The sequence below is a fragment of the Macaca nemestrina genome, chromosome 1, assembly GCF_043159975.1.
Source record: "Macaca nemestrina isolate mMacNem1 chromosome 1, mMacNem.hap1, whole genome shotgun sequence".
Taxonomy (NCBI): domain Eukaryota; kingdom Metazoa; phylum Chordata; class Mammalia; order Primates; family Cercopithecidae; genus Macaca; species Macaca nemestrina.
This window is the reverse complement of record NC_092125.1, coordinates 120,375,994-120,391,429: the sequence shown is the minus strand read 5'-3', so window position 1 is coordinate 120,391,429 and position 15,436 is coordinate 120,375,994. Positions and strand designations below refer to the sequence as shown.

General features: G+C 51.1%; 1 protein-coding gene across 13 annotated transcripts; it reads left to right on the top strand.

Moving 5' to 3' along the window:
• Window positions 1-71: 71 nt before the first annotated feature.
• Window positions 72-13,929, top strand: TAFA3 (TAFA chemokine like family member 3). Of its 13 annotated transcripts, XM_071093081.1 has the most exons (9): window positions 110-211; window positions 310-494; window positions 1,136-1,568; window positions 1,909-4,040; window positions 5,323-5,380; window positions 7,292-7,407; window positions 8,080-8,229; window positions 9,006-9,198; window positions 10,686-13,929. In XM_071093081.1, the coding sequence occupies exons 6-9, from the start codon at window positions 7,293-7,295 to the stop codon at window positions 10,735-10,737; spliced, it is 510 nt and encodes a 169-aa protein (XP_070949182.1). In that variant the 5' UTR covers window positions 110-211; window positions 310-494; window positions 1,136-1,568; window positions 1,909-4,040; window positions 5,323-5,380; window position 7,292; the 3' UTR covers window positions 10,738-13,929. The 13 variants fall into 13 exon arrangements, with proteins under 13 accessions (XP_070949545.1, XP_070949219.1, XP_070949501.1 ...); XM_071093118.1 differs by lacking the exon at window positions 310-494 and having other exon boundaries at window positions 75-211; XM_071093400.1 differs by lacking the exon at window positions 310-494 and having other exon boundaries at window positions 77-211; window positions 1,497-1,568.
• Window positions 13,930-15,436: the final 1,507 nt, after the last annotated feature.

Here is a 15,436-nt window from a genome sequence, read left to right as displayed (position 1 = left end):
CGCGGCCCCGCCCCCGCCCAGGCCCCGCCCCCAGGACTCGGGGTGGGCGGTGCTCGCGCCAGCCGGCCCTTCCCGGCTACTGGCTCCCGGCCAGCTGGGCGGGTCCCGGGCGAAACTTGCCCTTGCTCTGGGCCACCCCAGGAACAGGCGCACGGACCCCCGGCCTCTGCCCCGCCCCATTTCGGCTTGGCCCCGCCTCCGTTTCTTAGGGGTAGGTTCTGTTGCTGTGGGAAGGGGGCGGAGAGAAGGAAACCTTATTTCAGCCGTGCGCTAGATTAGACATCAGCTAGAACGTCTCCATTGTGACAGGGGCTGAGGGACAAGGGGGTGCGGTCTCCTCGCTCTTGGTTCGGTGTGGCCAGCCTGCCCAGAGAGCCATGGAGCTAATGACCTCAGAGCAAAACAGGAGCTTCGGAGCCGCTGGTATGAGGCGCCAGGTGTGACACCACCTCTGGATGGGGCTGCTGGAGCGAGAGCGGGCAAGCTGGTACCGGGTGGGGGTGCGGGGATAATAACCAGGCTGCAGCCGACCACCCCGGAATCAGGAGCCGGGGTAGATTCCTGGGCTCCTGATGCGCTGTTCCCCATGAAGACCACCTCTAGATCCCTCTAGAGGGATCTAGAGGGTGCCACTCCGAGTCACCCTCCTTTCTCTCTCAGAACCCAGGTCTTTCCCACAATGTAGACCTTCCCTAATCACAGCAGGACTAGCTATTAATAGGATAAAAACAACATAACAAATACTATTTGTTGAAGACGTACTGCCTACTAGGCTCTTTATAAAGCACGTTCCATACATTATTAGGTTATTTATCCTGCACACCAATCCTTCAAGGTGGGTTTTTTTCTATCAGTTTCATGGATGAGGCAGGACCGGACGCTTCTTGTCATTTTACCGTGACTTGCCCCAAGAGGTCACACAGTCAGTGAAAGATTCACACCTATGTCTGCCTCCTGCCATTCAAACCTGCTCTGTCTTAAGAAGCAAGCTTAGTTCTCCGGATCAGGGAGGAAGGGCTAGAAAAGAGATGAATGGCAGAGAGAGGAGTGGGGGTTCCTCCCCTCCCATCCTTCTCTTAGGGCCAGGGCTGAGAGCTGTCCGGGAATGCTAAGCAAGTTCTATGTCTGCCGCCAGGGGGAGACAGAGGCCAGGCTAAGCCTTTGTCTAAGAAGAGTAAAAGCCCACTCGCTGGAAGACCAGGACCGAGCCCAGCGACTGGTTGGCTGCCTGTTCTTCCTAATTTCTCCCCTCTAGGAGAGGGTGATACTGACCTGATGCCACAAGAGCTCTGTCTCTAAATCTCCTATCAGAAAGTTGATCACTGGGTATCCACAGACACCACCCACCCACACATCTCAAATGGGGACAAGGCTGTTGTGGCCATCGTGAAAGTTGGAGGTAGCCATTAGGGACTACTACACCCAGTTCACGGCTGGAACTTTTCTGGGCTCTGTCGGCCATGTGTTTCCTGACCACATCCCACTCTGTTCCCCAGGCTAAATTGTGTCCCCAGAAGGGATGACTTTCTTGGCATCTTCCAAATAAAGATCCCACAGTGGTCATTCAGGTTGGTAGACTTACTGTGCCTGCTATGTTGCACCTGAGCTTTGGGCAGACAGCCAGAGGAAAAGAAGTCACAGGAGAGAAAAAAAAAAAACAAAAAACAGACCCCAAGGCAAACAGAGCAGCAAAGGCAGACAGGGACAAAGAACAACCTGCTTCTATAGGTTTTCCCCTGCTATTTGAGAAAAACTGAAACCAACTCTCAGATAAATAACAGCAGCAGCAAGCCAGCAACTGAAGAAACAAATATAACTCCTGGTTGTTTTTTATTATTCAGTGTTTCTGGGACAGTTTACTTACCGCTTCTTGGTGTCACCCAGCTTCCTATTCCCTGCCCTTTCTAGCACCATGGTGTGGCTGCAAGAGGTCCGCAGAGGTAAGCCCAGAGACCCCCAGCCCCAGCACCAGATGACCAGCAGGGGATGACAGCTCCCTGCAGCTCCAGAACAGCCCCCAGCCATGGCCTCATCCTAAGGCTCCCCTCTCTCTGAACCTCTCACCTCCTATTCCTGACATCATTATGCCTCCTCCATCCTCAGACTGTCCCAGAACCTGGTGAGGTTATCACCTCTACTCATCCCTGAGGCAGCGGAAAGTGAGAGGGAAAAGGGGGTGGGGTACGAAGAAGCAGACTTGTGGGATGTTTTTCTCTGTGAAGAGTGAGACTCTGCTCAGTGACTGGCCCTGCCAGGGGAGCGTGAAGCTTGAGCCAAGGAGGGGGACTGGACAGCCTCAAGACAGGCCCCTTTATCTCAGGCCACGTTGGTGGCTCAGGGCCCAGAACTGGTCATCTTCTGTCTTGTCTCTCCCCTTCACATCACCCCAAACCCAAAGGCCTCTTAAACTAAGAGGAAAGTTCCTTCCAATTCACAGAACACAACTCCCTCTCATTTGTCTAATACTTTCGCATCCAGAATAGATCCCTGTAAAGAATTATTCAGTTGCAATTAATTACATTACAATTTTTCTGATAAAGAAACTGGGTCTCAGGCCAGGAGTCGTGGCTCACGCCTGTAATCCCAGCACTTTGGGAGGCCATGGTGGATGGATCAGTTGAGTCCAGGAGTTCAAGACCAGCCTGGGCAACATAGCAAAACCCTGTCTCTACAAAAAATACAAAAAATAAACCCTGGCTTGGTAGTGCACTACAGACTACACCTATAGTCCCAGCTACTCAGTAGGATGACATGGGAGAATCATTTGAGGCCAGGAGGTGGAGATTACAATGAACCAAGATCTGGGTGACAGAGCGATGAGACCCTGGCCCCCCACAAAAAATAAAAATAAAAAAGAAAGGAAAAAGAATGAAAGAAGGAAGGAAGGAAAGAAGGAAGGAAGGAAGGAAAGTAGGAAGGAAGGAAGGAAGGAAGAAAGGAAGGAAGGGAAACAAGAAACTAGGTCTCAGAGTTTAGTTCCCATGTTGGTATTCACAGTTATCATCCATAGGGACCATTCATAGCCTACTACTGTCCTCCTGCCTAATGCCCACGCCCTTATACTTCCTCTAGCCCTCCCAGCCCCTGAGAGCACCACTCCTGGGAGAGGAAGAGATATTCACTATCCCTCCTAAATATCAATCTAGAAGAGTGCTGTCGAACAGAACTTTGCGCATTGACGGGAATGTTCTACATCTGCTCTGTCCAATACAGCAGTCCCTATCTTCGTGTGGCTATTGAGCATTTGAAATATGGTGCATGCTAATGAGGAACTGAATTTTGAGTTTTATTTAATTAATTTAGATTTAAATTTAAATATCAATATGCCACTAGTGGCTACAGTCTTGGACAATGCAGTTCTGCAATCTTCAAAGCTCAAAAACCCTGAGGGTATAGTCAATCACTCGTCACTCCCAGCTCCTTTTCCCCCAGCACCTCCAGCTCCCCTGAGCCAGGGCACTGAGGGCCACGAGACCTTGAGGGTTTTGAGGGACCTCCTCTGAGTTGCCTGGCCTGCACCAGGGAGGTGTCCAACCGCACTGAACTTGCGGGGGCCGGATGTCCTCTCTCCCTTCCTCTTGCCCTCGGCCGCCAGGGGCCGCTGCGTCCCGGCTGTGCCCATCCGCTCAGCCGAGCGCCTGGCGCTGTCCCGAAGGAGGCGGCGGCGCCCACGCCGGGCTGGAGGAGCCGGGATAGCCCGGGGCGAGGCGGCGGTTGCGGCGGCGGCTGCGCGCTCCCCAGCCTGCCGGCAGGAACCTTGGAAAAAACCCGGCTGAGTTCTGCAGAGCTGGCGGGCCGGGCCCGGAGCTCCCCTGTGCCCAGAGCCGGGCCCGCCCTGCGGATGATGCCAACCTGCCTGACCAGAACCCCGCTGTCCCGGGGCGCAGCAACTTGGTGAAGGGGACGGGGCTCCAGACTAGACAGCACCCAAGCTGGCCGCTCCCTCCCAAAGTCTGTCTTTCGGAGTGTTGGTCCCTGGCTCAGGGGCAAGGAAGACTTCAGGCCAGCAGGTCGAACCAGTGGGCACCACCGTGGACCAGGTAGGTCCCAGGTGTGGGGCTCACAATGTGGAGGAATGAGTAGGCGTTAGGGGGGTTTGTGGGGAGAGAAGGTGAAGAAAGGTTGAAGGTTCTTGTGGTTCACATCCTCAAACCCTTATAATGCAGGCTGTTAACTCAGCCTCACTAAACCTGGATTGGGGTTTAGGAAAAATAGGCTAGGAAACTGAGGCAGGAGCATGGAAGTCGAAAAACAAATCCCAGAAGCTTCTATGTCCGGCTGTTTCCAGGGTGGGGGGAGGGAATAGAATGCCAGGGATGAGAGCCCAAATGAACACCCCGCACCCCTCTGCTGCCCATCCCACCGAGGTCTTTCGGGCCTTGGGGCTCCTAGGGGAGATGCCTGAGTTGGACTGGAGGATGTTGCAGCTCAGAGGGAAATAGGATCACCTGAGAGAAGACAAAGCTGCATTTGTGATGGTCAAAAGGAGGGTTCCTAGAGGGCAGGGAGAAGAGATGCCTACTCAGAAAAGAGGCACATCTAGAAGGGTGGGAAGCTCAGCCCACGGAGCACACCCATCCCCTGGGAGTTGGCACCTCTTCCTCTGTCTTCCTCCAGATCCCTCTTATGCTCTCACTCCTGGGAGCTAGGACTCAGGGGTCTCTGTCCTTATGGGACCCCACCATCCTATATGTTTCAGTTCTGCCTCCCTTTAGAGCGGTGAGGGAAGAGAGGTTCTTAGGGAGACATGGAAAGCTATTGGAGGCTGTGGCCTTCAAAGGCTCAGGGACCTGAAGTGTCCCCATTCTAGTCCTCTGGAGTGGGAATGGGGGCGAGGATGGCTAAGCCAAGCCAGCTCCATGTGAATCCAGGAAGCAGGGGCCATAGTGGGTAGGAGGTGGAAGCAGAGAGGATCAGGGCCTCAGGACTCTTTCCCACGTGCCTCTTCCAGCAGGAATCTGTCAGATTCTGCTCCTTCCTTGACCCTCAGTTCCCTCCCAAGGCCAGAGAGATGACAGCCGTGATTCTTAGACTCCTTCCTACCATCACCCTGCTTCACTCTTGGGATAGAGAAACTCCCTCAGGCCACCCTTCTCAGGTTCACCACCCTGTGTGATCCCACAGTCTGCAAGGTCCCCTCCAGATTCCCAGGCTAGAAGAGACTGTCCCTGCCCTGGCACCTGAGAACAGCTTCAGAATTGGGCTGAACTTCAGTGCCCAGCCCACCCCCTTGCCCTCTCCCAGGTTCTCCTTCACCCCCTGCAGAGCCATGGGCTCCCTCTATCCTTTGCAACCCCCTAAGAATCTTTCCTACTTGTCCAGGTGGAGTGAGTCTCAAGCCAGCAGATGAACAGACAGAAACTGAAAGATCCCCAAAAAGGTGAGTGAGGAGACATTGAAGATGGGGAGTAGCGGGGGTGGACAGAGATCAAGTACCCTATCCATCGAGCAACTGGGTCCTGGCAGTTGGTTTGGCCTCTGGTATTCCCAAAGCTGCACTGGCACTAGTGGGGGCCCAGTAGTGCTCCAGGCCCACCTCTGAGCTTGTGGCCTTGCTGCCTCCTGGTACTGTTCCCACCCCCTTCTATGACTGGGCAGCTCCTAGCTACTCTGTGCCTCTTGCTTCCTTAGGATTCCCTCCATTTCCAGCCTGCCCTTCGGGGTAGCTTTGGGAGGCCCAAACCATCAACGATGAAAGAGGAAAAGGAAAGGGGAAGCGAGCAGAGGCAAGGTGGTACAGTGGGCAGAGGGCAGGCTTCTAGGCTCTGGACTCTTCCACCCACATGCTGCCTGGCCTTGGGCAAGTCATTTAACTTCTATTAGCCTTGGTTTCATCTCTTCCTTTTAAAATTTAAATTCTGTTTAAATGGAAGTGCTACTGCATTCTCGTGGTTGGAACCTCAAAAAGCAAGAAATAAATCAGGAGAAAAATGCCTCTCTTCTACCTCCATCTCCCAGCCAACCAGTTTCCCTTTTTGATGGCAAATAATTTTTTTTTTTTTTTTTTGAGACGGAGTCTCGCTCTGTCGCCCAGGCTGGAGTGCAGTGGCCGGATCTCAGCTCACTGCAAGCTCCGCCTCCCAGGTTTACGCCATTCTCCTGCCTCAGCCTCCTGAGTAGCTGGGACTACAGGCGCCCGCCACCTTGCCCGGCTAGTTTTTTTGTATTTTTTAGTAGAGACGGGGTTTCACCGTATTAGCCAGGATGGTCTCGATCTCCTGACCTCGTGATCCGCCCGTCTCGGCCTCCCAAAGTGCTGGGATTACAGGCTTGAGCCACCGTGCCCGGCCACTAGTTTTAAAACACATTTTTGAAAGCTAGTTTATGCATATCTGAGCAACATAGATAATCCTTCCTTTATACACATTTTATTATATTTATTTTTGAGCTGGGGTCTCACTCTGTTGCCCAGGCTGGATTGCAGTATCTCAGACATAGATCACTGCAGCCTCAAACTCCTGGGCTCAAGCAATCCTCTCACTTCAGCCTCTGGAGTAGCCGGGACAATAGGTGTGCACCACCATGCCTGACTAATTTTTAAATTTTTTGTAGAGATGGGGTCTTGCTATGTTGCCTAGGCTGGTCTCGAACTTCTGGCCTCAAGTGATCCTCCTGCCCTGGCCTCCTAAAGTGCTGGAATTAGAGGCGTGAACCACCATTCCTGGCCTGTCTTATACACATTGTATACACACCATTCTACACTTTGCTTTTTTTTCCCCCCTTAACAGTGGATTATCACTGGAGATCATTGCATGTGTCAGGACATAAAGCATTTCCCCATTGATTTTTTTACAGCTATCTGGATGGGACTGCATTTGTACAGACTCTTTATGATGTATTCAGCCAGTCTTTTAATGATGGTTGTTTAGGTTATGTCCCAGCTTTTTGAGCTTTGGTTTGCTCATCTGTAAAACAGGAAATAATAATCTTACTTTGTAGGACAGTTGTGAAGAATTCAAGAGTGTGCATGTGAAGTGCTGGAACCAAGCACTCAAAGAGTAGGAGTCAGCATGATAGTCCCTCCCATGTCACAGCCCTCCATGGGCCCATATCTAGTTCATCCTCCAAGATGCGTCTTAAATGTCGTCTCCTCCAAAGGCTCTCCTTTTCTTCCTGTAGCACTCATTACTGCCTGCATGACTCTGCGCCAGGTTGAAAGATGCCTGGGGACAAGGTGTGCCTCCTCCCCATCTTTGTGCCTCCCAGAGTGTGTGGCACAGAGAAGGTGCCCAGGTTGGGCACAGGGGAGCTTCTGCCTGGAGCTGAGCAGAATGTGTGCTTCTCTCCACAGGATGAGTGAGAGGGCTGCGCGGAACTGGAGCACAGGCGGCTGGCTGCTGGCACTGTGCCTGACCTGGCTGTGGACCCGCCTGACCTTGGCTGCCTTGCAGCCTCCCACTGCTACAGGTTTGGAGGAGGTGGCAGGGCCCAGGGAGGGAGTTTCCCAGGACACCTGGGGAGCTGGACACCACTCCACCGTATTCCATAGCAGGCAGGTCTCCGAGGCAGAGTAAAATCCAGAGATTCTAGGGATTCCGGTTCCTCCTCTGCTCTTTACCCAGGGAACTCTGCCCATCCCTGCTGTCCTGCCCCAGAGAAGGTCTGGGCAGACCCTTTGCTCACCTCTCCTTCCAGGCTGGAAGGTGTTCTGTAGTGAGAGAGGCCCTCGGGCGGGGGCTTAACTCTAGCCTCCTGGCCTAATTCTGTGGTTTTCCTTCTGGGATGGCTAAAGCCTGTGTAAGCGGATGATCCTCCCCACGCATTGTAAGCCCTGGGGCCCTTGCCCTCACCCTGAGGAAGCTGGGGAGGCGGGGCTGGTGCGGGACTCTGTCTTCTGCCCAGAGGCCGTGCTCTGCCGAAGGGTGAAGAGCACAGTCTCACCGGGGAGGGAGGAAGAGTAGGAGCTCTGTGAAGCGGCCGGAAGATTTCATCCACTTCCTCCTCCCCCGCCACTGGCCATCTCTTCCATTCTTCCGTAGCCCTCCTTGAAGCAGGAAAGAGGGGCTGGAGGCCAGCCCGGGTGGCGGGAGGGAGCGGGTCGGGCGTGTTGGGCGTCTGATCCTGGGCGGCTCCCCTCAGTGCTTGTGCAGCAGGGCACCTGCGAGGTGATTGCGGCTCACCGCTGCTGCAACCGAAACCGCATCGAGGAGCGCTCCCAGACGGTGAAATGCTCCTGTTTTTCTGGCCAGGTGGCCGGCACCACGCGGGCAAAGCCCTCCTGCGTGGACGGTGAGTGAGAGGCCAGGACCGGGGCAGGGCCCTGAGCCGAGCCATAAGGAGGCCTGTTCAGGCCTCGCCATCTGCTGGGGATACAATTTCATACCCGTCTCAGGGCTTTCATGATTAGTCTCAAATGGTGGGGCCCCCTCTGGGAGAAGAGGGCAGATGTGGCCATCCCTGTGTCATAGATGAGAAAAACTCTCGTTATGCGCGCAGCCTCCCACACTCGCGTGCCCTCTGCCTGGTGCACACACAGGCGCGTTCCCTCACACAGCCCCACTCCTCTCTCCACACACTTCCTCCAGCTCCTTCCCCTGCTGCTCCTTTCCCTGGCCACCTCCGTGTACCCTCATCTCCTTCTCAGCCCTCCTCTCACACTTTCCTGTGTGGACACATGTGATCCTTCACACCCACACTCATACGCTCACACTCATTTGGCACCCCATACACGTGCCCACTGTGTCATGCGCATACCAGCTATGCCAGCTATGCACTCCTGGTCTGTAGACCCCTCCAGACGACTCACACCCTTGCTCACACACCACAGAGGGAGTATACTGGTTGTGCATCTATGCTAGTGACATGGTCACCTTAGAGTCACTTTTGCCTGCCTTCGCCCCTCACTGTCTGGGGAGATTCAGGGATTGGTGGGATTAAAGTTGGGGGTTATGTCCCCAGGCCTCAGCCTGAGTACTGCCTCTCTAGGCAGCCTGGAGTAGGGGAAAGACGAGGGAAATGCATGCCTCAAGGCCAGGGGTGTGTGGAAACGTGCACCTCATTCGCAGACCTGCTCTTGGCTGCCCACTGTGCTCCGAGAGACCCTAGAGCTGCACTCCGCCTCCTGCTCCCACAGCCTCCATCGTCCTGCAGAGATGGTGGTGTCAGATGGAGCCCTGCCTGCCGGGGGAGGAGTGTAAGGTGCTCCCGGACCTGTCGGGATGGAGCTGCAGCAGTGGACACAAAGTCAAAACCACCAAGGTACCCTGGGTGGGCACCTCATCCCACCCTCCCCTTCCCCCTCTACCAGGGGCAGAAAAGGGGGCACAGGAGCCTCGGAGGTCTAGGATGTCAGTGTCCCAAGGTGAGATCGTGAACCATGAAATTCACAGACAGTCCTCCTAGGTCTGTTCTCACTGGGACTGGAGTTAGGGGGGTCAGGACTTGAAATCCAGTGTGTGCTGGGAAGATTCTTGATGTGCATATACCCTGGTTTCCTCTTCTCTGCCTGGAATTAGTTTGCCTCCAGAAAATATCAGGCCTATAAAAGCATAATAGAGAATGGGAAAAATTTTCTAGATAATTGAGGGAGGAATTGCTACTTCTACCTGAACTCCAGGTACAGTAGCCACTCTGCCACTCACCTCTGCCATGACCGTCCCCCACCTCCACCCCATTCCCACTGTTGTTGACTCCCTACAGTTCATACCTACCCTCCTCTAGTCAGATTTCTCTGTCTACTCTCACAGCACCCAAGAGGATTATTACTCTCATGGTTTGCTGCCTGCCCCACAGAACAAGGGGTAATTAAATTTTTATCAAACTCGTTAGCAGTTCCATGTGTGTCATGGTTAATCAGCTGCATTGCTCTGTCATCACCATTGGTACAGAAGAGTGACACTATGGAGCGAGCCAGGGCTCTGCCTTTGGCTTTCCCTCCCTGCCACCACACGCAGCAAACAAGCAAACACAGAAGAAAATAGAGAAGGAGGGCCGGGTGCAGTGGCTCACGCCTGTAATCCCAGCACTTTGGGAGGCTAAGGTGGGTGAATCAAGAAGTCAGGAGTTCAAGACCAACCTGGCCAACATGGTGAAACCCCCGTCTCTACTAAAAATACAAAAATTAGCTGGGCATGGTGCCACGTGCCTGTAATCCCAGCTACTTGGGAGGCTGAGGCAGGAGAATCACTCGAACCTGGGAGGCAGAGGTTGTGGTAAGCAGAGATCATGCCACTGCACTCCAGCCTGGGCGACAGAGTGAGACTCCTTCTCAAAAAAAAAAAAAAAAAGACAACTTTCAGCTTCTGAAAACAGCAACCATTTTCACAGAGCACAGAACAAAAGGAGCTACAGCAAGAAAAAGTTTGACTGGCTCTAAAGTAGAGCATCTTCTTTCTGTCTGTAGGCAGGGATGAGGGACAGCCATTCTGAGTATATTTAACATCAGAAGAGAATGAGACCCACTACAGAGCTTGTGACATTTGTCACCGTGTTATAAGTGTGGGTTTGGAGCCTGTAAGGAAGTGCTTGCAATTTGGGTAGCTACTCTGAAGCAAACAGTGGGGAGGCTTGTGTGATGTATGTTTGCATCGGTCACCAGGCCATGCTTTCCCAGTCCGGCCTGCTTTAGGGCGAGAGGATCAGCAGCAGTGGCCTCTAAGTGACCTGCATATTCTGGGTAGTCTCTGGCATGCTGGAATGGAATAGGCATTCGCTTCTCTAACCTTACCTTATCGCTTCTTCACCAGGTCACACGATAGCTCTTGGGGGTCACGGCCTGGACAAGAAAGGCTTGATTGAGCCATGGACTGAAGATTGGTATCCGGTCATCAGCCAGGAAAGATGGGGATTCACTTACATGCCTCAGGCCAAATGCAGCATCAGTCTTTCTGGGGCATTTCAGTTAAGCCGCTCAGCAGATATGGATGGATCTGCAACCACATACCTGGTGTGGAGCTGGGCTTCTCTGGAGATACGAAGGTCAACACACAATTCCTGCCCTTAAGGAATGTCCAGTTGAATTGGAGAGTTGATGACAGACAATTTAGATAATTTAGGTTAAAGTACTTGATACCAGACCGTGGCTTCTGGGCCACATGCTATGGCATGATGGGGGTTTGGGAATGAGATTCCCACAGTTCTTCAGATACCCCGTGGCCACAGGGCATAGAGACAGGAGGTCACATTCAGCACCCACCACCTCCCTCTTTCGCATCAGTTCTGAATCCCCAGCAAGCTGCTAACATGTTGCAGGAAAACATTCTCCCCTTATCCCAGACCAGCGGTATCTCATTTGGATGGGATTGGATTGACTTGGGGAAGGAAAGTAAAAATAAAGCCAAATAACTTCCCAGCAAATCTTCGGCACAGATATGGCCTGGTTTGGGCCATTCATTAGGTATGGGATGGACAGGACTTTCAAATCACCTCCATCCAAGCACCTCAGATTTTTTGTTTGTTTGTTTGCTTATTTTAACAGATGAGGAAACAGCCCCAGAGAGGTGAGGCAGTTTGCCCAAGATCTCATAGCCTGGGCTCCCAAACCTCTAAGACTGATGATTTTCCACTAGCCTGAATAATAGGATTCCAACATAGGCCTCCCGTGTTAATTTTATCTCAAGTTACTGGAACCAGCAAAGTACAGGCTAGACAGCAGCAACATTTTTCTTGGGAGATGCTAGAGCAGGGACTTTTACTAAGGTCACTGTTCTCCTGTATGAAATAACCCAGAATATCCACACATAGGGATGTGGGACCATCTGGTTTCCACTCTAGTCTCATCCTCCAAAATATCAAGCAGGTCTTATGACACCCAGAGGTCACTCAACCCAGTTACAGCTGGGGCTCAGCTGGCATCTCCATTGCCACTCTGACCCATCTCTTCTGGGGTCTTTGGGCTATAATTCTCAAAGACTCTGGCTCCAGGAGAGATTCTAGGTGGGACGTAGAACTGGTTAGAGTCTTCTCTTTTCAAAGGGCCCTGCCGGGCAGCAGGGGTGAAAGGCTAGAACCTCTGTTTAGAATTAAAGGTCAGTGCAGTCAGGCTGACACTCTAAATGGCTCAGGGATGATACACAGGCTTCAGGGCCTCAGAGGCATGGGCTACTTAGATATCTCATCAGTAAGAGAATTGCAGCCTCTGAGACTGTGGGCATTGAGATCACCAAGGCCCTAGGGAGGGGAGTGTCAGTAGAGACCAACCTGGACAATGCTGAATTCTGAGCCTCAGAGAAACAAATCAGATTATAGTTTGTGGCTGAGTCTCAGCTTCTCCCTTCCTCCCCGCACAGTAGAACCAAGACTGATATTCCCCCTTTCTCGCCCTACTCCAGTTTATTTTCTTGTTTTTGGCAATGGGGTGAACAATGGTGCCAGCTTCTTACTAGACTGTAAATACGAGAATTCACAACTCAGAATCTCCGCAGATGGTGGGCTCATGGGGTAGGGTAGTCAGGGAGTTGATCAAAGATCATCATTGCCTCCTTTAAGGTTGGAGGATGGAGGGTGGGGATGGATTAAGGGATTGGCAAGCTTTTTCTGGAAAAGGCCAGATAGTAAATATTTCAAGCTTTGCAGTTCACATACAGTCTCTGTTGCATATTCTTTGTTTTTGTTTTTGTTGTTTTTTGTTTTATTTTGTTTTAAAATGTCTTTAAAATGCAAAAGCTAGTCTTATTAATAGCTCAAGTCTTAGCTGTACAGAAACAGACTCTGGGTCTTTTTTCAGAAGAGTGCCAACCCCATGAACCTTTGAAGGCAGGCCATCTCTGCAGTGTGGGACTGCCTCCCAGCCTCCTGGCCTGCCTTCTGTGCAATGGGAACCTGAGCATGAGGGCTGGGTCAGGTTTTGTTTTTCTCCTAATGCTTCTTGAGAGATTGGTGAGTGAATTATTTAGGCTACAAATGAGACAGCTTTAGCAGAGTCAGATAATAACAACCTGTTCTTCCGGAGGCCAGAAGGGGGGCTTATCTCTACTCATGCTGCACCCTCAAGACTGTGTCCAGGAGGGAGGGAGAGGGCTCGAGCCCCCTGCCCATCTGCTGCATCCACGAGCTGGTAGGCTCTGAGCTGGGGTTTGGGCCTGATAGCGGGGATGATGCTATGCAAACTCTCTCCTGAGTTGCCAACCACTGCCAGCCTTTGCCTCAGCCAAAGTCTGGGTTCTCCAACCTTCCCTGACCTCGCCCATCCCTGCTACAGAGAAGACCTCTTTCCTTTGACACATGCTGGAATTTGCTAACTCCTAATTCATTTTTTTAGCTCCTCAAAGCCTTCATTTCCTCCTTACCTTTTCATATATTTTTTTGGTGGGATTTGAGGGGTATGTATCTTTTAGGTAGCCAGACGACCCCTACATAGGAGGGTCTGACGGAGAAGGGAGAGTGTCCCACCTCCCCGACAATAGCATCCTAGGGTCCAGTTTCCAACTGAATCAATATTTGTGTGCATTTTGTAGCTACAGTTTAAAAATGCAAATGAATTTTCCTGGAACATAAGGTTCCTGGAGTCATTTATCTTCCTCTTCTCCCCTTACTGGATTGGAATCTCAGTCTGAAGTTAGCCGTGCCCACACTGTCCTCAGCTGTGAAGGCCTTAGGAAGGTTACCAACCACAGGAGATCATGTGGCTAGTTTCTGTTGGCATCCTAGCAGTTTCATTAAGGTCTATGAGTGACATCCTAATTAATGGCCTCAGACAGTTGCCTGGATTGAGGCTGCAACTTCCTAAAATCACAAGCTTACAGCTACAAGGGATTTTAAAGTCTTTCTTTTCTTTCTTTCCTTCTTTCCCTCCCTCCCTCCCTCCTTTCCTTCCTTCCTTCCTTCCTTCCTTCCCTTCCTTCCCTTCCTTCCCTCCCTTCCCTTTCTTTTTCTCTCTTTCTCTTTCTCTCCTTCTTTCCTTCTTTCCTTCCTTCCTTCCCTCTTTCTTCCTTTCTTTCTTTCTCTCTCTCTCTTTCTTTCTTTCTTTTTCTTTCTTTCCCTTTCTTTCTTTCTTTCTTTCTTTCTTTCTTTCTTTCTTTCTTTCTTTCTTTCTTTCTTTCTTTCTTTCTTTCTTTCTTTTTCTTTCTTTCTTTCTTCTTTCCTTTCTCTTTTTTTTTATTGAGACAGGGTCTCCCTCTGTTGCCCAGGCTGGAGTACAGTAGCATAATCATGGCTTACTGCAGCCTTGGCCTCTTGGGCTCAAGTGATCCTCTCACCTCAGCTTCCTGAATAGCTGGCCCTAATGGCATGTGCTGCCACACCCTTTTTTTTTTTAAAAAAAATAGAGACAGGGTCTTCCTATGTTGCCCAGACTGGTCTTGTCTTGAGTGTCCTCAAGACAGCCTCGAGCAATTCTCCTGCCTCGGCCTCCCAAAGTGCTGAGATTACAAGTGTGAGGCAACACACCCAGCTTGCAAGGGATTTTAGAGACCAGTTAGCCAACTCCCTCATTTGACAGATGATGAAGGGGAGGCTCAGAGAGGCTAGGTGGTTTGTCACATAGCAAGCTGTTGGTGTGTCCTGTCCAGTGATCCAGACAAGTGTTCTTTCTACTACTGCACATCAAGTATAGATGAGGAACCGGAAAAGAAGCCAGGATTTTAGCAAGGATGAATGTGAAAGTGTCCCGTTCTAAAGTCACTCAACCCTGCGAGTGCAAGGGAACAGAATGAAGAATGGGAAACACGTAGAGATATATACACAGGAAGAGGGAAGGAGGAGCAAAAAAGAGGGATTGAGATCACTCATTCAGAAGAACACAATGCACAGCACAAAATAATAAGAACAGAACTGATGCCGCATCCAAAACGATTGATTTTTATCCTTTCTCAAGGAGACAGAATGGAGCCCCATTAACCTTAGAGATCAGTGAAGCCACTTGGATAGCTTCCGGGTTCTTCAGGCTGCATATTAAAGCCCACGGGCTAAATCTGGCCTGCTTCCTTTTTTGTAAATAAAGTTATATTGAAACATAACTATGCTTATTTGTGTCTTCTTGTCTATGGCTATTTTTATGCTAAATAGCAGAGTTGAGTCATTTTGAAGAACCCATATGGATCACAAATTCTAAAATATTTATCTAATCCTTTTTTTTTTTTTTTTTGTGAGACCGAGTTTTGCTTTTGTCGCCCAGGCTGGAGTGCAATGGTGCAATCTTGGCTCACTGCAACCTCCACCTCCTGGGTTCAAGCAATTCTCCTGTCTCAGCCTCCCAAGTAGCAGGGATTACAGGTGCATGCTACCATACCTGGCTAATTTTTATATTTTTAGTAGAGACGGCATTTCATCATATTGTCAGGCTAGCCTTGAACTCCTGACCTCAGGTGATCCGCCTGCCTTGGCCTCCCAAAATGATGGGATTACAGGCATGAGCCACCGCGCCAAGCCCATTATCTGATCCTTTGTACAAAAATTTTGCCAACTGAAGCCTTAGTGTTTTAGTTGAATCTTAATATACTTTTGCAATCTGGAAACGATGACTTTGCACTGTATTCCTGAGTTTGGGGATATATATACA

Bases quoted from the DNA above. Each gene is read 5' to 3' on its own strand.
- TAFA3 (XM_071093444.1), top strand. From the start codon at position 7,293: ATGAGTGAGAGGGCTGCGCGGAACTGGAGCACAGGCGGCTGGCTGCTG. The intron at 8,230-9,005 runs GTGAGTGAGAGG...CCTCATTCGCAG, and splicing joins AAAGCCCTCCTGCGTGGACG to ACCTGCTCTTGGCTGCCCAC. The intron at 9,199-10,685 runs GTACCCTGGGTG...CTTCTTCACCAG, and splicing joins ACAAAGTCAAAACCACCAAG to GTCACACGATAGCTCTTGGG.